Source organism: Manis javanica, chromosome 15 (assembly GCF_040802235.1).
Source record: "Manis javanica isolate MJ-LG chromosome 15, MJ_LKY, whole genome shotgun sequence".
Classification (NCBI taxonomy): Eukaryota; Metazoa; Chordata; class Mammalia; order Pholidota; family Manidae; genus Manis; species Manis javanica.
In genome coordinates, this window is record NC_133170.1 from 30,068,921 (window position 1) to 30,094,160 (window position 25,240).

Genomic DNA, 25,240 nt, shown 5'->3' on the forward strand with positions numbered 1-25,240 from the left:
TACCATACAATCCAGTAGTTTCACTTCTGGATATTTACACAAAGAAAATAAAAACACTAAATTAAAGTAATACACACACAACTATGTTTATTGCAGCATTACTTACAATAGCCAAGATATGTAGGCAACCCAGGTTTCCATCAATAGGTGAATGGATAAAGAAAATGTGGTATATACACACAGTGGAGTACTACTCAGCTATAAAAATGAACGAAATCTTGCCATTTGCAAAAACATGGATAGTCCTAGAAGGTATTATGCTAAGTGAAATAAGTTAGACAAATAAAGATAAATACCATATAAATCCTACAAAACAAAAACACAGAAATAACTACATAAAAAATCCTAAAGAATCTACTCCAAAACTACTAGATCTAATATCTGAATTCAGCAAAGTTGTGGGATTCAAAATTAAAATACAGAAGTCTGTTGCATTCCTATACACTAATGATGAAATCGCAGAAAGAGAAATCAGGAAAACAATTCCATTCACATCTGTATCAAAAAGAATTAAATACCTAGGAATAAACCTAACCAAGCAAGTGAAAGACCTATACCCTGAAAACTACAAGACACTCTTAAGAGAAATTAAAGAGGACACTAAGAAATGGAAATTCATCCCATGCTCTTGGCTAAGAAGAATTAATATTGTCAAAATGGCCATCCTGCCTGATGCAATCTACAGATTCAATGCAATGACTATCAAAATACCAAGAGCATTCTTCAACAGAACTAGAGCAAATAGTTCTAAAATTCATATGGAATGACCAAAGACCCCAAATAGCCAAAGCAATCCTGAGAAGGAAGAATAAAGAAGGGGGAATTATGCTCCCTGACTTCAAGCTCTACTACAAAGCCACAGTAATCAAGACAATTTGGTACTGGCACAAGAACAGACCCATAGACAAGTGGAACAAAACAGAGAGTGCAGATATTAACCCAAGCATATATGGTCAATTAATAAATGATAAAGGAGCCATGGATATACAATAGGGAAACAATAGCCTCTTCAACAGCTGGTGTTGGCAAAACTGGACAGCTACATGTAAGAGAACAAAACTGGATTACTGTCTAACTCCATACACAAAAGTAAACTCAAAATGGATCAAACACCTGAATGTAAGTCATGAAACCAAACAACTCTTAGAAAACAATACAGGCAAAAATCTCTTGGACATAAACATGAGCAACTTCTTCATGAACATATCTCCCCAGGCAAGGGAAACAAAAGCAAAAATGAACAAGTGGGACTATATCAAACTAAAAAGCTTCCATACAGCGAAGAACACCATCACTACAACAAAAAGACATCCTACAGTATGGGAGAATATATTCATAAATGACATATCCGATTAGGGTTGACATTCAAATTATATAAGGAGCTCACACACCTCAACAAACAAAAGCAAATAAGCCAATGAAAAAATGGGCAGAGGAGCTGAACAGACACTTCTCCAAAGAAGAAATTCAGATGGCCAACAGGCACATGAAAAGATGCTCCACATTGCTAATCATCAGAGAAATGCAAATTAAAACCACAATGAGATATCACCTCACACCAGTTAGGATGGCCACCATCCAAAAGACAGACAACAACAAATGTTGGCCAGGATGTGGAGAAAGGGGAACCCTCCTACAATGCTGGTGGGAATGTAAACTAGTTCAACCATGTGGAAAGCAGTATGGAGGTTCCTCAAAAAACTCAAAATAGAAATACCATTTGACCCAGGAATTCCACTCCTAGGAATTCATCTTAAGAATGCAGCAGCCCAGGCTGAAAAAGACATATGCACCCCTATGTTTATTGTAGCACTATTTACAATAGCCAAAACATGGAAGCAACCTAACTGTTTATCAGTAGATGAATGGATAAAGAAGAAGTGGTATATATACACAATGGAATATTATTCAGCTGTAAGAAGAAAACAAATCCTACCATTTGCAACAACATGGATGGAGCTAGAGGGTATTATGCTCAGTGAAATAAGCCAGGCAGAGAAAGACAAGTACCAAATGATTTCACTCATCTGTGGAGTATAACAACAAAGGAAAAAAATGAAGGAACAAAACGGCAGCAGACTCACAGAACCCAAGAATGGACTACCAGTTACCAAAGGGAAAGGGACTGGGGAGGATGGGTGGGAAGGGAGAGATAAGGGAAAAAAGGGGCATTATGATTAGCATACATAATGTAGCGGGGGGACACGGGAAAGGCAGTATATACAGAGAAGACAAGTAATGATTCTATAGCACCTTACTATGCTAATGGACAGTGACTGTAATGGAGTACATTGGGGGGACTTGATAATAGGGGGAGTCTAGTAACCATAATGCTGTTCAAGTAATTGTACATTAAAGATATCAAAAAAAAACAAATACAGAGAACTAGTGGCTGTCAGAGCAAATACATGGGTAGGTGAAGGGTTATTAAGAAAGACAAAATTTCAATTAAAAATAAGTCATGAAGATGATAGGTACAGCATAGGGATTATAGTCGATAATACTGTAGTAACTTTGGTGACAGATGGTAACTGTATTTGTCATAGTATAATGTCAAATTGCTATGTTGTACATTAAAGTAGTATTATGCCAACTATGTTTCTATTAAAATTGAAGTCACAGAGCACAGAATTACAAAGTCCAAAATAGGTTTATCTAGGGATTCTAAAAATAAGTAGAGACATGATTCCTACCCTCAAGGCTTTCAAAAAATACTACTCGGTAACAATTTTCTGTTGGTTGGTCAGCTGACTGAAAAAAATAAATAAATCTTGGAGAAGAGACAAAGCCTACATATAAAAACTTTCAAAATAAGGCAATATATGTTACACTCCAAACACAGATAAAGGAGTAAATTCCATAGTTCTTCAGAGGACAACAAAATAGCAATCATGATGTATTTGTATCATTTTCAGAAATATTTATAGAAAACAAAGAACCTGAGTAGAGCTTGGAAGAATAGAAATATTTGAAGAGCTAATGATAGACAGGTCTGGCTGGTAAAGGGGAAAAGTGGAACAGTCATAGTCAAATAAGGAAATAAGACTAGAAAAGAAGATTGGATCTTTACTCTTAAGTTTGAAACTGAGAAGCTTGGATTTTATCCTATATTCAAAAGGGGAAATAAAACAAATTTTGAAAAATAAAACAATATGACAAAAAGTACCCTAAATATCTTTAAATATTTGATTATGGAAAATTCCAAACATAAATAAAAGTGGACAGAACTGCATAATGAACTCCCAAAGATCCATCTATCTTAAAATTTTAAGTGAAACAATGTATATGAGCAAGACTATAGAGAAAAGCAAGCAAAAAACAACATAGCAGGCCTAAAAACTGCTATCCTTCAAAAGACCTGCTTAAAAAAAGTCTTGGCATCAGAAAACCTGCATGTTAAACAAGTCCCTACACTGATATAGGGTGGCTCAAGTGCCTAAAATGCTGCACAATGTGGTTTATACATACTTGACTTTTCTTTTGAGAGACTGGAATTTTGGTTATGTTAGGCACAGAGTACCTATGTCATCAGCCCCCAATAGCAACCATGGGTACTGAGTCTAATGCACTTTCGTAACAGGCAACACCTCTCATATGCTGACAATTCAATACTGAAGTAACTAAATGCATACTATGAGACTCTGCTGGGAGAGGATTCTTGGAAGCCTGCACCTGGTTTTCTCTGGACTTCAACCATTCATCTTTTCCCTTTGCTAATTTTGCTTAGTATCTTCTCACTGCAATAAATCAAAGCCATAAGTCCTAGAATACCACTGAGCCTAGAGATGATCTTGGGGACCTCCAACATGAGTGGTCATTATGTGAGATGGAATCATCCCAATATGATGTGATAGGACCTAGGCAAGAAAGACAGAGTACAATCCTCTAAAAAATAATGAAAAACAAATTAACACGATTTAGTCAATGATTTAATACAGAGCAAGGACAGAAGTAAAAAGTTTCCAAGACACCACATTCTATGCCTATCTTTATTTATCAGAAGCCCTGTTTGTAGAGCATATTGTATTCATAAGGCCAATATAACTTTGAAAAGCACTTTTCCACTAAATTATGATACCAGAGAAATGTGCTATCAGATACCAAGAGGGTAAATCATACACAAGTTCAACATAAATATATAAGCTCTGGTGAAAAGCTAGTAGTTATCTACTATTCTAACAAAGTAGCTTTCAAAGAGGAGTAACAAACTGATATATGAAGTCTGAAGGTTTTATACACATTGTCTAATAGGCCTTAAAATCTTTCTGTGTAAATACATCCTCTTATTCCATTTTGTTACACAAAAACAGAATCCTGAGTAAAATATTATTGCTCAGAAAATAAATAGCAAATCCATGATCCAGTCTAGCAAAAAAAGGTTATATCACCTGTCTCTTCATACTATGGTTGGTGTCTTTAAAGCCTGTATTTCCAATCCTGAGAAGGAAGTATAAAGTAGGGGGGATCTCGCTCCCCGACTTCAAGCTCTACTACAAAGCCACAGTAATCAAGACAATTTGGTACTGGCACAAGAATAGAGCCACAGACCAGTGGAACAGAATAGAGACTCCAGACCATATATGTTGGGTCAATTAATACATGATAAAGGAGCCATGGACATACAGTGGGGAAATGACAGCCTCTTCAACAGTTGGTGTTGGCAAAACTGGACAGCTACATGTAAGAGAATGAAACTGGATCATTGTCTAACCCCATACAGAAAAGTAAATTCGAAATGGATCAAAGACCTGAATGTAAGTCACGAAACCAAACAAGTCTTAGAAAAAAATACAGGCAAAAATCTCTTGGACATAAACATGAGCCACTTCTTCATGAACATAAAGCCTGCATTTCTCCACATTCTTACAAGATGAATAGAGCAAAGGTAGAAATAAATGGATATTCATACAAAATTCAATCATTTAGAAGTTACATTATATTACTTACACACTTAAAATAATCTTTAAAAATGCCTTAGAGGTAAGTGACATTACCTCTAAGATTCGAAGATATAAATGTCTGTTCAAGAACAACTTGAAAACTCATAATGGAATCAAATTCAGAAAAAGAAAGGCGATTTAAAGTGAGGTCTTTTCCTAATAATCAGGTAACTGCCTACCATTTGCCAATGGAACGGTATGGTTTATACAAAAGCAGGTTTGATTCAGTGATACTGAACACATATTCATTCCAGCATAGAAAAAAAAATCTATAAATAATCTGGGTTCTCCATCCACTGTAATTGTTTCTCCTTTGGTAAAATCCAATGTCTACTCTCTAATCAGTATTATCCTAATCTGAATATGCTAACCTGTGCTCTACAATCACTGGAGGAAAAAAACAGTAAGAAGACTAAAATAAGAAGAAAGCCAAAAGACACTTACATCCTTTGGAGAGGGGAAAAAGATGGAGGCGTGAGAAGTGAGGCAGAAACCTCCTCTGGAAAACACTTATAACATGAAAATACAGCAAATACAACTAATCCTGAAACAGCGATCACAAGAAAGAATACAACAGATGGCTTACATCTGGTGAAAAGAGAAGTCACAGAAAAGGATAAAGTAGTAAAGCCACAATCCAGCGGAACCCAAGCCCTCCCCGAACGCAAGCTAGAAACACAGTAGAGATGGAGTGGAAGCCCAGGACTGCTAAACACTGGAGATCTGCTCCAGGAGCACGAACCCACATTACATGGTGCTCCAGAGATTGAAGGTTGGAAAGAAAAGACAGGCAGAATACTCAGAGACAGATTTCAGTGGCATGTGGAGAACAGGTACCCACAAAGGGCTATGTGGAACAAAAGACAGGCACTTTGAAAGACTTCCCAACTGTGAGATGGTTGCTAAAGGGGCAAGGATTACACTGAGATTGCTGCTCAGGAGAAAGGACGGGTGGACAAATCATCTGACATACTCAGCCCACCAGGCTGGGAACTTTCAGGACACCCCTGACTTGCAACACAGCACAAAGACCCCCCACTGTGATACGCAGCCTGCTGCTCATTCCTCCTGGGACAGCACTAGTTCAAAAACCTGCAGCTCCCAACATTGAACCACGCCAGCCAGAGGGCAGCTACACCTACAATAGCTAAAAGGACTTAACGCAGAAAGTTGTCCCTGCCCACTCGGCCTACTTGCCCTGACAGTGGAGGCGGGCAGGGAGCAGGACAGAGCTCTTTCCTCCTGGCAGGCACCCGTGCTGCTTGCCTGCAACCCCACTATAACTCACGGTGCTGGACAGATCCAGAGAGTAGAGCTTCTGGGCATTAGAGGGTGCCACCTAAACAGTTATTATTCATATTATTCATTATAAATATGAAATGGCAAAAGAACTTTGTGCAAATCAAAATCCTTCAAACACCAGAAAGAGGGCCAATTGAAACTGAAATCACCAATCTTCTTGAAAAATACAGTATCTGAAATGAAACATACAATGGAGGGATGTAAAAGCAGATTAGAAGGGATAGAGGAGATGGTAAATGGAATAGAAAATCAGAGAACAGGAACACAAAGAAGCTGAGGCCAAGAGAGAAAAAAGGATCTCTAGAAATGAAAGAACTATGAGTCAACTCTGCGACCAATCCAAACAGAACAATATTTGCATTATAAGGATATCAGAAGAAGAAAACAGAGAAAAAATGATAGAAAGTCTCTGAGAAAATAATTGCTGAAAACTTCCCAAATCTGGGGAAGGAGATAGTTTCACAGGGCAGTGAAGTGAACAGATCTCCCAACACAAGGGACCTAAGAAAGACAACACCAAGACATATAATTAAAATGGCAAAGATCAAGGATAAGGACAGAGTATTAAAAGCAGACAGAGATCACATACAAAGGAAAATCTATTAGGCTATCATCAGACTTCTCAATAGAAACCTTACAGACCAGAAGGGAGTGGCATGATATATTTAATGCAAAGAAACAGAAGGGACCCAAACCAAGAATACTCTACCCAGGAAGATTATCATTTAAAATGGAAGGAGAGATTAAACTATTTTCAGATAAGCAGAAGTTGAGATAATTTACCTCCCACAAACTGTCTCTACAGTGTATTTCAGAGGGACTACTGTAGATGGAAGTGTTTCTAAGGCTAAATAGCTATCACCAAAGAAAATAAAACAACAGTTAAGGAAGTAGACCAATTACTTACTAAGCAAATGCAAAATTAAATCAATCAACTATCCCTGAAGTCAGTCAAGGGATAGACAAAGAGTACAGTATATGATACCTAGTACATAAAGAATGGAGGAAGAAAAAGGAGGAAAAAAGAAAACTAACCTTAAGATTATGCCAATAGTATACAAAGTGGGTAAGTTAGACTGTTAGTAAAAAAATGGTCCTTGAACATTTGGTAACCATAAATCACAAGCCTGCAATGGCAGTAAGTATCTTTCTATTGATTATCAACCTAAATGTAAATGGACTGAATGCACCAATCATAAGACACAGAGTAACAGAACAGATAAAAACACAAGACCCATCTATATGCTGCCTATAAGAGACTCACTTTAAACCCAAAGACATACACAGACTAAAAGTGAAGGGATAGGAAAGGATATTTCATGCAACTAACGGGGAGAAAAAAGCAGTAGTTGCAGCACTTGTATCAGACAAAGGCACTTCAGAACAAAGAAAGTTAACAAAAGACAGACAAGGACATTACATAATGATAAAGGGGTCAGTCCAACAAGAGGATATAACTATCATAAATATCTTATGTACCCAAAACAGGAGCACCTACATATGAGAAACAAATACAAAATAAAAGGGGGAAATTGAAAGCAATGCATTCATTTTAGGAGACTTCAACACACCACTCACTACAAAGGACAGATCAACCAGACACAGAATAAGTAAGAAGAGGCACTGTACAACACATCAGAACAGATGGACCTAACAAATCTACAGAACACTCCACCCAAACGCAGCAGGATACACATTCTTCTGAAGTGCCCATGGAACATTTTCCAGAATAAACCACATACTAGTCCATGAAACAAGCCTCAGCAAATTCAAAAAGACTGAAATTGTACCAACCAACTTCTCAGATCACAAAGGTATAAAACTAGAAAGAAAACAAAAAGGCTCACAAACACACGGAGGCTTAACAACATGCTCCTAAATAATCAATGGATCAATGACCAACTTAAAACAGAGATCAAGCAATATATGGAAACAAATGAAAACAACAGCTCAATTTCGCAACTTCTGTGGGACACAGCAAAGGCAGTTCTAAGAGGAAAGTATATAGCAATCCAGGCCTATTTAAAGAAGGAAGAACAATCCCAAATGAATAGTTTAAATTCATAATTATTGAACCTGGAAAAACAAGAACAAATGAGGCCCAACGTCAGCAGGAGGAGGGACATAATAAAGAGCAAAGCAGAAATAAATAAAACTGAGAAGAATAAAACAATAGGAAAAATTAATGAAATCAACATCTGGTTCTTTGAGAAAATAAACAAAATAGATAAACCCCTAGCCAGACTTATCAAGAAAAAAAGAGAGTCTACACACATAAACAGAATCAGGAATGAGAATGGAAAAATCACTATGGACACCACAGAAATACAAAGAATTATTAGAGAATACTATGAACAATTATATGCTAGGATAACCTAGAAGAAATGAACAACTTTCTAGAAAAATACAACCTTCCAAGGCTGACCCAGAAAGAAACAGAAAATCTGAATAGACCAATTACCAGCAACAAAACTGAATTGGTAATCAAAAGACTACCTAAGAACATAAGCCCTGGACCAGATGGCTTCACCGCTGAATTTCATCAAACATTTAGTGAAGACCTAATACTCATCCTCCTTAAAGTTTTCCAAAAAGCAGAAGAGGAGGGAATATTTCCAAACTCATTCTATGAGACCAGCATCACGCTAATACCAAAACCAGGCAAAGACACTACAAAAAAAGAAAATTACAGACCAATATCCCAGATGAACATAGATGCAAAAATACTCAACAAAATATTAGCAAACCGAATTAAAAAATACATCAAAAAGATCATGCATCATGATCAGGTAGGATTTATTCCAGGGATGCAAGGATGGTGCAATATTAGAAAATCCATCATCATTATCATCCCCACATCAACAAAAAGGACAAAAACCACATGATCATCTCCATAGATGATGAAAAAGCATTTGACAAAATTCAACATCCATTCATGATAAAAAAACTCAAGAAAAATGTGTTAAGAGGGCAAGTACCTCAACAGAATAAAGGCTATATATGCCAAACTCACACCAACATCATACCTATCAGTGAAAAGCTGAAAAATTTTCCTTTAAGATTGGGAACAAGACAAGGAAGGCACACTCTCCCCACTTTTATTCAACATAGTACTGGAGGTTCTAGCCATGGCAATCAGACAACACACTGAAATAAAAGGCATCCGGATCGGCAAGGAACAAGTTAAACTATCACTGTTTATAGATGACATGATATTGTAAATAGAAAACCCTAATGAATCTATCCCCAAACTACTAGAACTAATATCTGAATTCAGCAAAGGTGCTGGACACAAAATTAATACACAAATCTTTGGCATTCCTATATACTAACAATGAACTAGCAGAAAAAGAAACCAGGAAAACAATTCATTCACAATTGCATCAAAAAGAATAAAACAACTAGGAATAAACCTAACCAAGGAATTGAAGACCTATACCCTGAAAACTACAAGGCAATCTTGAGAGAAATCAAAGAGAACACCAATAAATGGAAATACATCCTATGCTCATGGGTAAGAAGAATGAATAATGTCAAAATGGCCATCCTGCCTAAAGCAATCTACAGATTCAATGCAATCCCTATCAAAATACCAAGAGCATTCTTCAACGGAACTGGAACAAATAGTTCTAAAATGCATATGGAACCACAAAAGACCCCAAATCGCCAAAGCAATCCTGAGAAGGAAGAATAAAGCTGGAAGGATTACACTCCCCAACTTCAAGCTCTACTACGAATCCACAGTAATCAAGATAATTTGGTACTGGCACAAGAACAGATCCATAGATCAATGGAACAGAATAGAGAACACCCACACATATATGGCCAATTAATATATGATAAAGGAACCATAGATATACAATGGAAAAAGGACAGCCTCTTCAACAAATTTTGTCAGGAAAACTGGACAGCTACATGTAAGAGAATGAAACTGGATTACTGTCTAACTCCATACACCAAAGTAAACTCGAAATGGTCAAAGACCTGAATGTAAGTCATGAAACCATAAAACTCAAGGAAGAAAATACAGGCAAACATCTCTTGAATACAAGCATGAGCAACTTTCTCCTGAACACTTCTCCTCGGGAAAGGGAAACAAAAACAAAAATGAACAAATGGGACTAAATCAAACCAAAAAGCTTCTGTACAGCAAAGGACGCCATCAGTAAAACAAAAAGGCATTCTACAGTATGGGAGAATATATTCATAAATGACATGTCAGATAAGGGGTTAACATCCAAAATATATAAAGAACTCACATGCCTTAACACCCAAAAAGCAAATAAACTGATTAAAAGTGGATGGAGGATCTGAACAGACACTTCTTCAAAGAAATACAGATGGCCAACAGATGCTCCACATCACTAATCATCAGGGTAATGCAAATTAAAACCACAATGAGATACCACCTCACACCAGTTAGGATGGCCAACATCCCAAAGACAAACAACAACAAATCTGGCGAAGATGTGGAGAAAAGGGAACCCTCCCACACTGCTGGTGGGAATGTACATTAGTTTAACCGTTGTGGAAAGCAATATAGACGTTCCTCAAAAAATTAAAAATAGAAATACTATTTGACCCAAGAATTCACCCAAAGAAAACTTATCAGATTCAAAGACATATGCACCCCTATGTTTATTGCAGCACTATTTACAGTAGCCCAGAATGGAAGCAACCTAAGTGTCCATCAGTAGATGAATGGATAAAGATGTGGTACATATACACAATGGAGTATTATTCAGCCATAAAAAGAAAACAAATCCTACTATCCTCAACAACATGGATGGAGCTAGAGGGTATTATGCTCAGTGAAATAAGCCAGGCAGAGAAAGACAAGTCCCACATGATTTCACTCCTTTGTGGAGAATAACAACAAAGCAAAGCTGAAGGAACAAAAGAGCAGCAGACTCACAGACGCCTAGAAGGAATTAGCAGTTACCAAAGGGAAGCGGGTAGAGAAGGTGGTTGATGAGGGAGGGAAAGGGGGATTAAGGGGTATTATGATTAGCACACAAAATGTAGGGTGATCACAGGGAAGGCAGTATAGCACAGAGAAGGTAAGTTGTGAATCTATAGCCTCTTACTACACTGATGGACAGTGAATGCAATGGGGTGTGCGGCAGGGGGGACTTGATAATATGGGTGAATAATAACCACAATGTTGCTCATGTGAAACCTTCATAAGATTGTATATCAGTGATACCTTAATAATAATAAAAAAAGGCACTTATAATCTTTGATCATAAAGAAAACAAAATGAAAACTTCATTCAGCATATATTAAGCACTCGGATATTTCTGAATGGATGGTTGGCATAACAAAGATATGGAACCATGAATCAACTGGGTAGATAATGCTATAAGAATTATGGTGGACTGGACAGGGCATGAAGGAACTCAACAAAAAGTGTCAGGTATAGAGCTGTGTTGGTAGATAAAAAAGAACATGTAATTCTGTATGCATGATGTATTATAGCTGATCGTATAGATACATGACATCTGAAAGGATAAACTAAAGGATGAAATACGGTCTTGCTTTGTCAGACTGGACATTTAGGAGGGAGACATTTAATTATAAAGGACTCCCACTGGTGATAATGTGAAAATTGGGTGATTCCCCTCCACAGAAAACAAAGACAAATCTGGACCAAACTATCAACCCTTTCAAGGCACTAGAAATCAACTAAAGGCAGAAAAATAACTTTGGAGAACATTCACTCTTGCAAAACTGAAAAGCTAAATAAAGATATTCCCAGATAAGCAAAGACTGAAAGAATTCATTGCTAACAGACCAGCATAACAAATAAGAAAATGACACCAATGGTAACTTGGATCCACAGGAATGAATGAAAGCACCAGGAATGATAAAAAAAAAAATGGTAAAAGAAAGTCTATGTGTACTTTCTTCTCTTAAATTAAAACAATATATGCACAAGACAGTTTAAATCAATAATTATTACTGCCATTACTGTACTTACACAATATGTAGATAAACAAGAGAGAAAAGGAAATGAAGAGACACTATTTCAAAGTTGCTATATTTACCAGAATTAAATCACTATTAACAAGAAGTAGACTGTGATAAGTTAAGGATGTACACTGTCAACAAGAAACAAAGATATGTAATTTTTAGAACCACTAAGTAACTAAAAAATATATAGACCCCCCCCAAAAAAAATCCAGAGGAATTAAAATGGTAATATGAACAATATCTGTTTAACACCAAGGAAGGCCAAAAAAGAGATACAGAGTAACAAAAGACATAAGACATAGAAAATAGCAAAATGGCAGGCATAAAGCAACCATATCAATAATTACATTAATGCACACGGACTAAAAACTGCAATCAAAAGGCAACCCAACCATAAGACTAAATAAAAAAGCAAGATCCAATCATATGTTGCCTATAAGAGAGACACTTCAGATTCTAAGATACAAACAGCTTCAAAATAAAGGAACAGAAAAAGATGTATCATGCAAATAGTAATCTTGAGAGAGCAGGAGTGACTATAATTTTAATTTTACATTCTTCTGCACTATGTAACCTCTTTTTTTTTTAACCACACATAACTCTTTAAATGAGAGATAAAACTCTTAATCACTGACAATTGTAGAGGGAACAATGTGACAAGGACCAAACTAAAGAGAAAAAGAACTGATCATCTTAATTCAGCTTTATACACAGAAGTCATGAAATACGGTCTTGTAACACAACTTCACTGTATGTTACAGTTTAAATGCTATTTTAAAACTGCTCAGGTGTTGAAGGAAATTTAATTCTGGACATATCAGTGAAATGCAACTTTTTAAAAAAACTTGTATCATCATTTAGACTTTCAAAGAGAAAGAGCTAGGTAAAATTTTTCAACTGGTGTTAAACTTTTAAATTAAAGTGGTTTTAAAATACAATGGTAAATAATTTTTAAAGGTATTCTGAATGTCTTTAAAACTGAAGATTTATATTGTCCAAATCCTACATACTTAATATTTTAAATAAATTAGAGAAGGTGGTTTTCTACTATACAAAGCCCAAGTCAGCTTGGGGGTAAGCAGAAATTTGGATACTACTATCTGCTCTGCACCTCTTCTTCTGGGAGCATCTTTCTACGACCATCCTTTACAGGAAATCCACTTCCGAAGTCTTTTGAGGAGATATCAGCTCCATACTCTACAATAACGTCTTCTTCAATGCTGCTCACCAGCCGCCAGAATTCCTTTTCTACTAATTCTGTGGGAACCATCTACGCAGGGAAAACAAAGATTATCGGTTACCAACTCACTATAACAATACCCCACTAAAACATAATACACAGAGCAAATGAACACAAACCCATGAGAAAATAGAAAACCTTCTCATTTCCCAAAGCTGGAAAGATTAGGGTCCTAGCTTTTTCCACTGAGTATAAAGAAAAGCTAAAGGCAACTAAGATGTTCAGAAAAAAACATAATGAACTTGAACTGCCTTTTTCTGAAAACTGCCTCCCAACTAAGAAGGATAAACCATGACCCAGGGACCACCAAAGAGGAAAAGGGAAAATACAAAAATCAAGGCTGAATTTTAGTTGCTTTGGCAAATTTTTTTTAGTAAGAATATTTAAAAAACCAAGATCCCTGAGGAAAATAAGCAAACCTCTTATTAGAAATAACTAAACAAAGAAACAACTACTACATACTCAAGCTTTTCTGAAAAGGATTATTCAGAGAGGGCTAACAAACAATTTGAGGATCAAAGCAGATTCCTCAACAGAGAAGTGTACACTGTCACATTAGAGAGTAAAAGAAAAGAAACACATGTCGGACTCCTAATCATTACATTTTGTGTTGTATTATCTTTTCATGCTGTCTTATTTTCTATAAACTAATGAAAGTAAAAAGTACGCTAAAGGCTTTGGACTCAAGATAACTCCTCATGCTTCCCCAAACTGACCTAAAGGACACATACTCACATGGACTGGCATATTGAAATAATCAGACTTAAAATTATCTGCCATCTCTCCAAAGCTCTGAAGTGTATACTCCCGTACAGCTTGTTCAAATCCAAAGGCTTCTCGAGGTTTATTACATTCCTTAGGAAGAAAAAACAGATCTAATATTAACTCACTGAAACTGTACTGAACAAAAGTCTTAAGGCTCTCAGGTACTGACTTCTTTGATCATTTCCCTTGGTGAAGCAAATCTAAACCTAAACAGCAAAATAAGCACGGATTCCTTGCAATATGGAACCAGGAAATAATGTTCTAGAACATCAACTGCATTTTCACAGCCTTTCAGTAGGAAGGTGCTAGTATGACTTTCCAAAGCTTTAGACTCTGGAGTCTAAGACAAGCCTGGCACCAAGACAAACACTGACTTGGAAGTGTTTGGAAGTGACCTGGAAGACCACTGACTTGGAATCAAGCCCAGGACACCTATCATTCTTCACTGTGGAGAAAGAGTTCATGGAGGAAGGAAAAGTAAGGGATATCCACTGGAGTGCTAAGATACCTAACTAAAGAACAAGTTTTTTTTCTATCAATCACCATAACCAATATCTTAACAAAAATACTTGGAGTAGAACTGCTTCTGAATCATCTAACCTTTAGAATAAATACTAATTCAAAGGCCATTAGACCTTTGAATACATCTATCTAGATACACCCAGCCAACCCCTTCTTTTTAATGTCCTATCACATTGTTAAAATAAATAAACAGGGTAGGCATTATAACAATGACATCATTATAATCCTTCAATAATAATTTAGTACATACAGTCAAGTCAAAATTTAAACAAGTTGATACCATCGGTTTATTTGGCAGCATAAAAACTCAATGCACAAATCCTAAGTTGGAAAGCTTCATGTCTGATTTTTACTTCTTTTCAATTAAAAAGGGAAAAACAATCTAGTCTTTCTTCATTTGTATTGCTTTCCAGGAATATGAATATTCCAAGCAAAAGTCTCACTCATCCCCAGAAATAAACATAAGTACCTAACCAACTTGTCCAAAAAACACCCCTTAAAATGAAAGCTGCCACAATACAATTGTTACATTCCATTCAATATGATCTTTAACATTTGAAGCACAAAGAAGCTTTTGGGAATGTTTACTATATGAGTATATGTGTGTGTTACTGTTGTTAGTTAAAAAAAGGATCCATAAAGGCTAGGCTTGTACCTCAGCAACACATTTAGGACACCTCCAGTCTCCTTTGGGGACATCAGGTAGTGGAGGAATCAAACAAAATGTATGATAGCTGTCATCACATCCATCACACAGAAGCAATTTATCTTCATTATTTCCCCGACCACAAAACATACAAACATAGAGATCAACCTGTTAGAAAACAAACAAAACAAAAGTCTACTTTCTGTAATAAGTTATGTTAAATGTTTGGCAGAACTCCTTAAATGAAACAAAGTATGTACACTAAAAAGCAAATATAACTTAAATCATTTTTATTTTAAACAATTGTACATAAATAGCTTTTTATGAAACTTGCTAATTTCCTCAGAGCTTCTACGAGCCAGTTAATAAAAGCATATCAAGTTATTAGAATAAAGAAAGACTACAAATCTAGGGCACTTGAAAGTCAGTTTCTATAAATAAAATACACCACATTATCCTTCTTAAATACAAATATTCTTTGGTAAAGAATGAATAATGAGCAGTGCAAGGATTTACAGATTCATATTCATAGTCTCACTTAGTTACTTACGAGGTAGGTAACTTAGGGAAACAATCTATGTATATGTGACAAGGCAAGGTTAACATTATATAAACCAAAGCTGCAACTAGATTCACCACCAAGTCTTGTAATCAAATGAACTCACTAAAAGGCATACTAAGATACAGCAAGATAAAAAAAAAAAACCCTTTCCCTTCTGACACATGTCAGAACACTTACAAAGTTAACAGAGAGAGTTCCTTTCCGTTGTCTCATTTGCATGTTAAATGCTTCTGACCTGTTGGTAACTTTTCGTCTTCGGGAGACCTCATCTTGAAATAAAAAGTTATATCATAATAGTAAAAACTAACGTTGAGAGCTTACTATGGACCAGACACTATTTAATATTATTTATGTTATTTAAAATCTCATAATGCTATGAGGTAGATATATTTTTAGTCCCCATTGAAGACAATGAATGTGAAGTATACAGAAGTTAGATAACTTGCCCAAAAGTGCTTAGCCAGTCAATAGCAGATCTGGGATAATGTGGGCAAATCAAGCTCCAGAGAGCTGAACTGCTTGTCTGTAGTACTCATCAGGGACTAATTTAAGACTAGTCTTAAGATCCAAATTACAAGAATTAAAAAGATAAAGTGTTTAAAAGGGCAATAGTAAACATTATAATGTATTTACAGCTGACCCTTGAACAACACGAGGGGTAGGGGCACTAGACCCCATGCAGTCAAAAATCCATGTTTAACTTTTGACTCCCAAAAATGTAACTACTAGTAGCCTACTGCTGGCCAGACCCTTACTAATAACATATACAGTCCATTAACACGCATTTTGTGTGTTATATGTATTATATACTGTAGTCTTACAATAAAGAAAAATTTTCAAATTGGCGTAAATCTCAAAAATTTTTTCTAACATATTTATTGAGAAGATCTGTGTATAAGTGGACCCACACAGTTCAAGCTGTGTTGTTCAAGGGTCAAGTGCTGACAGATCCTATCACACTGAATGTTTTGAGTGATGGAACAATATTATCTGATCCTCTGGAATTCAGTCCACAATCTGAATTATGACTTAATTACTCATATCATAAAATGCAATAATAATTAATATGACCTGGGATTATGGCACTTCATTAAATTATGTAGTAAAAACATATCCAACACAATCTTTGTTAAACTGAGTTTTAAAACTGACATATATATAGACCGAAGAATAGAACTTTAAACTTTGCATTAGCAATTTTACTCACAGAAAGTCTCAAACAACATGAGAGTACTAGGCTTCCTTGGAGTTCATTTAAATCAAGTGTCTTAATAACAAAGAAATTATAGAAAAATATCAAAATTAGAATTAGAATTTAAATCATAAGCTCTGCCCAGTATATTCTGATACTAAAGGCTACAGAATCTTGTATTTCTCTTTGAATTTAAAAGCTATAGACTTAGATCACCAGGTGACAATATTAATCTCACCATTCTCTCATAAATCAACCTTTAGAAACTATAATAATTTGTGTCACGTATCAGATATGGAAGAAGAAAATTTCTCTTCCAAAGTGTTATAAAAACTCGACATAATACAGTACCCCACACCTTAAATTTAAGATTATCTGCCATAAAACAGGCAATTTGTCTAGGAACCATGTTGAAAGTTTATAACTCTTAAGCAAATTCCAAGGCAGACTGCAATTCAAATAGTACTTGAATCTTGTTACAAGTACCTTATTTCTTTTCATGACCAAATAACAGATTTCACAAGGACCTGCTGTACCTAATTTCTTTTCATGACCAAATAACAGATTTTTACCTTCTTTATCTTTGGTTCCCATTGTCAGGCCAACAACCTTAGGCCCAGCCCCAAAAATTCTAAGTTTCTTCAGTTCTGTGTTTCTGTTCACATCTCCAGATTCTGACTAAAAGAGAAGTAAACAGAACTCACATTAGTCTAATTATTTTGATTCATACATTTACTTTCTTACCCAAGAAAAGTTTTAAGATCTTCCCCAAAATGAAGAAAAAAATTATTTCATTTCTTCTAACTTTACTTGCTGCCTCTTTAGAACAGATGAACATAGTCATCAAAGCACTATGCAACATTCAGATTGCTTTCCACAAGAGAAAACCTATCCTTCATAAAAGCACAGTTGTCAATTAAGTTCTGTCCAGAGACAGACCTTATTTCTAACAGCTGATATTACACTGATAATTACTCCATAGAAGCCCACTTCCAACTTTCTAATGGACACCATCTTTGATTAGAAGGCAATATGCTTCTCCCAGGAGATGAATAATGATTGTCCTAAGTCAATCATGCCAAGGCCTCTTTGTTGGTGATGACCTAGATAGAGGTGGGAATGTTACTTTGGTCTAGCCAATGAGACATAGCGAAGGTCTACTAGAAGCCTCTAAAAAAGATTTTCATATTCTAATAAAAGAGAAAGCTTCTTAAGAGTAAGCCACTTTGCCCCAACCTCTTTCCCTGTGACTAGGAAAACCGGTCTAGAAAAGCACGGCACTGGACTCTGCAGCAGCCACACTACAACTAGGAGACTGACCACCCACACGCTGAAGGAAGCAAGGCAGAATGATGAGCATGGGCCCTTGATGAAAATACAGAGCTGTTGTATGAATCCTGCAACTACCTAACTCTGAAAATCTTGTATGAAAACTGTGTCCTTATGTGAAAACTGCACTGTTAATGTTTAAGCTACTGCCCTTCGGCATTCTAGTCCTTGAAAACAGACCCATCCTGACAAGACACCAGTGTTACATCTGAATTTAAATGGACCATAATCTCTGAACGTCAACAAATTAAATAAACAAACTTATTTAAAATGCATTTATATACATATACTAAGTCAAAACTCACTTAAAATTTAGTCAGTCATACTTAGTAAATAGAATAAAAATAAACCAAGATAGAATACTGACTATAGCTTAAGGCTACATTAACAGCTGGCCTATGTAGCCTGGACTAATAAAATATCATATAAGAACCAAACCAACCAAAATGGCATTTCAAAATTTATCTTTCAGCTTTAGTACACTAATTTGATTATACTCATCAAACTCTATAGTCCAATGATAAATATAACACTACACATTCTTCACGACTATTAAAGAAAGGTACATAATAGTAAAAGCTAACATGTTAAGCATATAGTATGTGCCATATTAAAGCACTTTAATCAATTAAACCTTAGAGCAACCTTTTCAGATAGGCAATAAAGTTCCAAAAAGTAGAAATAAAAAATTTCGTCCGATTTCTCTGATCTTATTGGAATAAAACTAGAAATTACAAAAACTTTTTTAAAAGGCCCTTCCACCTGGAAATTTCTAACTCTCCATTAAAAAACTGACTAAAAAAAAACTACACATCAGAATCTCTCAAACAAATTAATTTGAAGTGATCCCAGGAAATTTTATAGTCTTAAATGTATCAAAACAAAAGAATAAAAATAAATGAAGTAAGTTCCCAACTCAAAATGCTAGAAAAAGAAGTATAATATAAACCAGAGGAACTTTGTGATGCTGCATTAGAACTGGAATTGTCAGTATGAACTGAAAATATAAATTAATAACGTTTTTAAAATTTATATCCCAGTCCTAACCACCAGAAGTGCCTATACACAATGATATTCCAGTAGGAACAAGCACACTATGTGTTCAGATCTTGTTTTCTGAACATATACCATTTCCCACTAAAATGAACCAGGATTCCTTGGAGAAATGGCTGATTCCAGGTCCAATGCAGGACAAGACAATGATCATCAGCATTTCTGTGCAAGAAAGTTTTGTGCAAGGAGTAGGATAAATTTCATGATTTCTCTTTCTCATCTGACAGATTATGGATGGCTATGCTTGTCACTGATACCAAGCTAGAAAATAATAAAGCAAAACAGATTTAGAAAAGGTGGTAATGTTTGAGATGTAGTGAATTTGGTATAACCGTGCCCAGCCACCAAGGAATACACATACACATGAATACATATACACACACCACTGGTGAACAGAAAAGAAGCATTCATGTCAAGACATAGTTAGAAGTCCTGAGTGTACAGGAAGTAATTTCAATCACAGGGTGGATCAGATAGCTAGGGAGAGGGAAGACAGGGAAGAACTGAAGATAACATGTAAAGGGCAGAGAGAAGAGATAACAAATATGACTGAGGAGTGGTCAGAGAGTGTAGAAGAAATCCAGAAGGGAGATGTCACAGAAGCTAAAGAAAAATAAAAACAATAAAATTTTGAGGAGAGGAGTCAATAACCATATTAAATGTATACATGGCCAGAGATGAAGTAGGGTAAGAAGTGAAAAGGGGTCCTCAGCATTTGACAGTTACTAACTCAGTGGTAACTGGGATAGTATAGTTTAAATGAAATTATTTGGCTCCAAGTCAGATTAGAGCATAAAAACTAAACAGACATTGAGGAAAGTAGTACAATATAGACTATTCTTCAAGAAACTTCTCTGTGAAGAGGAAAGGAGTAATGCATTATCTAGGAAGAGGGCCTTTGTTTTTAAGATGATAGAGACTTGGGGCAGGGTGGGGGTGTGGGAGGATACGGCAAGAGGGACAGATCTAGCAGAGGAGGTAGAAGACTTCACAACTGATCTGAAATCACTGAAATCACTAAATAAGCCAGAAAGGATGGAAGTGGAAGGACTATCCTTGGAGACAAAGGTACACTTTGCCCACAGAGATAGCCAGAGATTAAGAATGAGTAACAACAGTTTTGTGTATGGGACAAAAAGGTGAAGGAGTGCTACCAGAAAGCCTATACTCTGTTTCTGAAATAGAAAACTAGAAATGAAGCAGATTGGCAATATAGTAATTATGGACAAATTATGAGTTGAAAAAATTCTTAAATGCAAAACCTGAAATGGTTCTAATCTCTATCTAGTATCAACGAATCTGACTACAGTGGCAATTATTACAATGGGTAAAAGTATTCTACGTTGTCCCTGTTCTTATATAAAGAGAGACAATTAGAAATAAGCAGGACTTTTTCAAGAGGTCAAAAGGAACATCAAAAGGCATTTTCATCATAAGCTGGTAATTGATTAGATAGGCAGGGGTACCTGGGGCAACTCTTCAATGCTTGAGTCACCAAGTCAAAAAAAAAACTAGTCTTCAAGTGTTTCAGGTCTTGAAATAGAATGATCAGAATTTCCAAGGTAAACTATAGTTATAAAAATCACTTACTAAGCAAGCCAGAGTTTATAATTTATAATGGGGCTATCCCTTTCCAATGATTTTCCATTAAATTCACATTCCCCATCCAAGACACCTACTTTTCTGCTACCAAAGTACCTAAAAAGTTAAATTATTACTCAGAAGGTTATTTAATGAGCACAGAGTCAGAACAAGAAAAGCAGACATGACCTGAAAGAGATATGACCTGAGGGCTAGAAAAGCCTGCCTCTCCAGTCAGGACTCCTCACAACCCCAGCTCTAATGTCTCTTTTTAATTAGTGGACTTATCTTCCTTCTCTCATCCTCACTTTCAATGTGAACCATTTCCATCCTTATCACAAAGTGTTTCTTTAAATATGTTAAAGTCAATGATTTAGGACCCAGTTGTTATCTTGGCCCACCCATATGTCAATTTAAATGCAACATATCTCAGAGATCTCAGGGTACCTCACTGTCCCAGCTTACAGACTATCTTTACCAAAAAACATTAAAAAATACAACTTTCAGGACCATAAGGAAATGGGAATAGGAAGAGGAGGGAGGGGCAGACTAAAATAAATTAGAGCATTTTTCTTCTGATGCATTTGTTAGCCTCTGAAATTATTTTAGGTTACAAGAACACTATAGAAGCTACATTGGAATGGTTCAGACACTAAGAAACTCAATGATGAGTAAAAAATAAAACCACTCTTCTCTACTGCTCTCACTTCTGCCAACCGTGAAAATAAAATGTACCAAAATTTATCAGCATGTCCATGAAACTGGCCCCAGTATCCGGAGTTACCCTGATTTGTCATCCTATCAGAAACTTCAAAATTAACAAAGAACTTTAGTAAATCAAATTAAGATTGAATTTTACAATTTCTTCTCCATTCATCTCAAAGGTAAATGAAAGATAGGTCTCTTTAAGTTTTACAGAAGAGTATGTAAATGACCTCCCGAACCTAGATAATTATTCTGCCCAGTCAACGCAGTCAAAACTCATGTTAAAAATGGCCCATGGAAATTGATACCTGAGACTTGACACGTCTCGTTCTCTTCGGCAGAATATTCATTCTTGTACCTGGCTCTGGAGAAGTTGGGACATCAGTGCCAAGAACCTCAGGCTCCACTTTTTCCTTAAGATCTAGATTAGGCATGTGTACACCCTAAAGAATTAAAGCACAGAAAAAGGGCAGATTCACTAGTAATAAATCAAATTTGAGAATCAGGGAAAAATAATAAATTTCCAATCAATCCCTAAAATTAAATGAAACCAGATGGTAATTCTACACCAAACTGATCTACAGATTCAAGATAATCCCTATAAAAATCCTAGCAGGACTTTGTTGTAAAAAATTGAGATGCTGACTCTAAAATTTATGTAGAAATGCAAAGTATTTGGAAATCTTGAAAAAAGAAGAAAAAGTTGGAGGACTTACTTATACTACTAGATATCAAAACTTACTACATAACTACAGTACTCAAAGACAGTATAGTATTGGTGTTAGGATAAATAACAGATCCAGAACAAAACAGAGACCAGAAATAAACCCACATATTTGTAGTCAATTGATTTTCAACAAAGGCACCAAGGCAAATCAATGGGGAAAGAGTAAGTCTTTTAAACAAATGGTACTGATACAACTGGATATTCATTCCCCCCTCTACCAAAAATGGAACTTATACCTTTACCTCATACTATGCACAAAACCAAATTCAAAATATTAAAACAAACTTCTAGAGGAAAACAAAGAAGAAAGTCTGCGGCCTTGAGTTAGGAAAAGATTTCTTAGATATGACAACAGAAGCACAATTAATAAAAGGGGGAAAAAAACTGATAAATTACTCTTCAAATAGACACCACTATAAAAATGAAAAGATAAACCACAGACTAAGAGAAAATATTTGTAAAATCATATATCTGATAAAGGACTTGTATTCAGAATACAGAGCAAATTCGTTTAAAACAAGTATAAGATGACAACCCAATAAAAAAAAGATTTGAACAGACCCTTCATCAATTAAAATGTATAAATGGCTAATATGCACATGAAAAGCAGCATAACATCATTGGTCATTAGAGAAATTAAAATTAAAACCACAATGAGATACCACTAACACACCTACCACAATGGTTATAAGCAAAATAACTGACAATACCAAGTGTTGGCAGAGATGTGGAGAAACTGGAAGCCTGTACATTATTGGTGGGAATGTAAAATGGTTCAGCCACTTTGGAAAACAGTTTGGCAGTTTCTTAGAAAGTTAAACATAAACTTATCATATAAACCCAGCAATTCCACTCCTAGGTATCTACCCAAGAGAAATGAAAACATATGTCCACACACAGACTTGTACATGAATATTTATAGCATTATTTATAGTAGTCATAAACTGGAAATAACCCAGCTGTCCATCAACTGATAAAAGAAGAAATATTATATATCCATAGTGAAATATTATTCAGCCATAAAAAAGAACAAAGCTACAAAAGGGATGAACCTTGAAGACACTGTAAGTACACTAAGTGAAAAGTAGCCAGACACAAAATCATATTGTATGATTCCATCTATGTGAAGTTTCTAAAAAACGCAAACTATAGAGCCAGAAAGCAGATCAGTTGTTGTCTGGGTTTGGGGGTAGGAGAAGAAACCAATACAAACAACACAAAGGAGCTTTTTGGACTAACGGGAGTGTTCTACAACTGGATTGTGATTGTCGCACAAATGTAAAATTCATTAAAGCTTATTGACTGTGTACCTACAGTAGGTGAATTCTATGGTATGTAAATTATACCTCAATAAAGGTGCTAAATAAAAAATATGAAATCATGAGGAGGAATTTTTCAAAGAGCTTCAGTAATGAGGATTTCTTTTAAATAGGAAAACAGCCTCATTCCCATTAGCTTTTAACTTGTAAATTACCAAAAGTAGCTATGATTTTTAAACTACACCCCCTGCCACCCCAAAATTTTGGTACCTAGACAAATTGTTTTCAACTTGCTATGTACAGCCAACTGCTAACTTGTTATGGTGAATACGATCTAAAGATTATACTTGGCATACTAGATTTATCCACCCCTATATAAAATGATGCATCTCACCATAAGGCTGACACCAGATTGGAAAAGCTCATATGGGTAGAGAATTCTTTCATAGTGTGACTTCAAAAGAGACCCAGTTCCTTTTCCTGGCAGATATCCCAAGCGGCTACCCACTTTAGACCATTTCTTTTCTTTGGTGACCATTTCAAAACCTCCTTTGCTGGCAACAACCTGAAAGGAAAGTAAAAATTACTTAGAAAAAGAAGGTAGATTAATGTATTCGGACTCTACACACCTTGCCTGCTTTCAAATTTCAACAAACACCTGACAAAATTGAACCTTTTCAACATTTAAAGTATGGAACAGAAAGAATGATTTTTGGATATTCTCAACTCTATAATTTAATTAATATTGTGCCTACCCTAAATGAATCGGGCATTCAAAAACATTTAATGAACTTAAACTATGTACATTAAGCACCCTGAAAAAACTAATCACATATATGTATTCTATATCCTCAAGGAACTGAAACTATAAGAAAAACAGACCAAAAATAGACATGAAAATAAATGGTAACTTAGTACAAAATGAACATGAACCTTGAAATTAGACAACATACCAAATAATGTACAGAATTAAACAAAAATGTTTAGCAAACAGTGGATTCAGAGGGTATTTTGAAAGAGAGGCTGTAATTTTTCATAAGGAGGAAAGTTTTATATGGCAGATTATGAAGGAATTGTGATGGGGAAAGATCAGAGTATAGGAGATTTACTAAAATGCAGGAAGTGAGGAGATAATTGGTCAATTTGGCCAAATGCTCACATCAAACTAGGTACTGTACAAAAGATACAGTATCAAAGTCCCCTCTTCCAGAAACAAATATTGCCCATCTCGAACACTAAAATATAGGCAGTTTTCAGTTTCACTGACAACAGAGTAAGAGGACTGTGACATAATCATTTGAACCAAAAAATTTTTCCTCTTGGAGTATACTATTGTATTTTTCTATATCAAAAACTTAAAGAGAAAAATTAAACACAGAATTACTCTATGATTCGGCAATTCCACCTGTAGTATATACCCAAAAGAACTGAAAGCGGGATTTAA

General features: G+C 35.6%; 1 protein-coding gene across 4 annotated transcripts in view; it reads right to left on the reverse strand.

Annotated features, from left to right (window-relative positions):
- The window catches only part of KDM5A (lysine demethylase 5A), a 123,535-nt gene that overhangs the window by 84,996 nt on the left and 13,299 nt on the right, over window positions 1–25,240 (reverse strand). For 3 of the 4 annotated variants that reach the window (XM_073222822.1, XM_017663603.3, XM_017663602.3), the window contains exons 4-10: window positions 24,191–24,361; window positions 22,119–22,253; window positions 17,715–17,820; window positions 16,128–16,219; window positions 15,398–15,556; window positions 14,191–14,310; window positions 13,327–13,485 (exon numbers count right to left, since the gene is read on the reverse strand). In XM_073222822.1, coding sequence (XP_073078923.1) covers window positions 13,327–13,485; window positions 14,191–14,310; window positions 15,398–15,556; window positions 16,128–16,219; window positions 17,715–17,820; window positions 22,119–22,253; window positions 24,191–24,361 — 942 coding nt within the window. The remainder of the gene's footprint in view (window positions 1–13,326; window positions 13,486–14,190; window positions 14,311–15,397; window positions 15,557–16,127; window positions 16,220–17,714; window positions 17,821–22,118; window positions 22,254–24,190; window positions 24,362–25,240) is intronic. The other variant, XM_073222821.1, reaches the window with a different exon arrangement.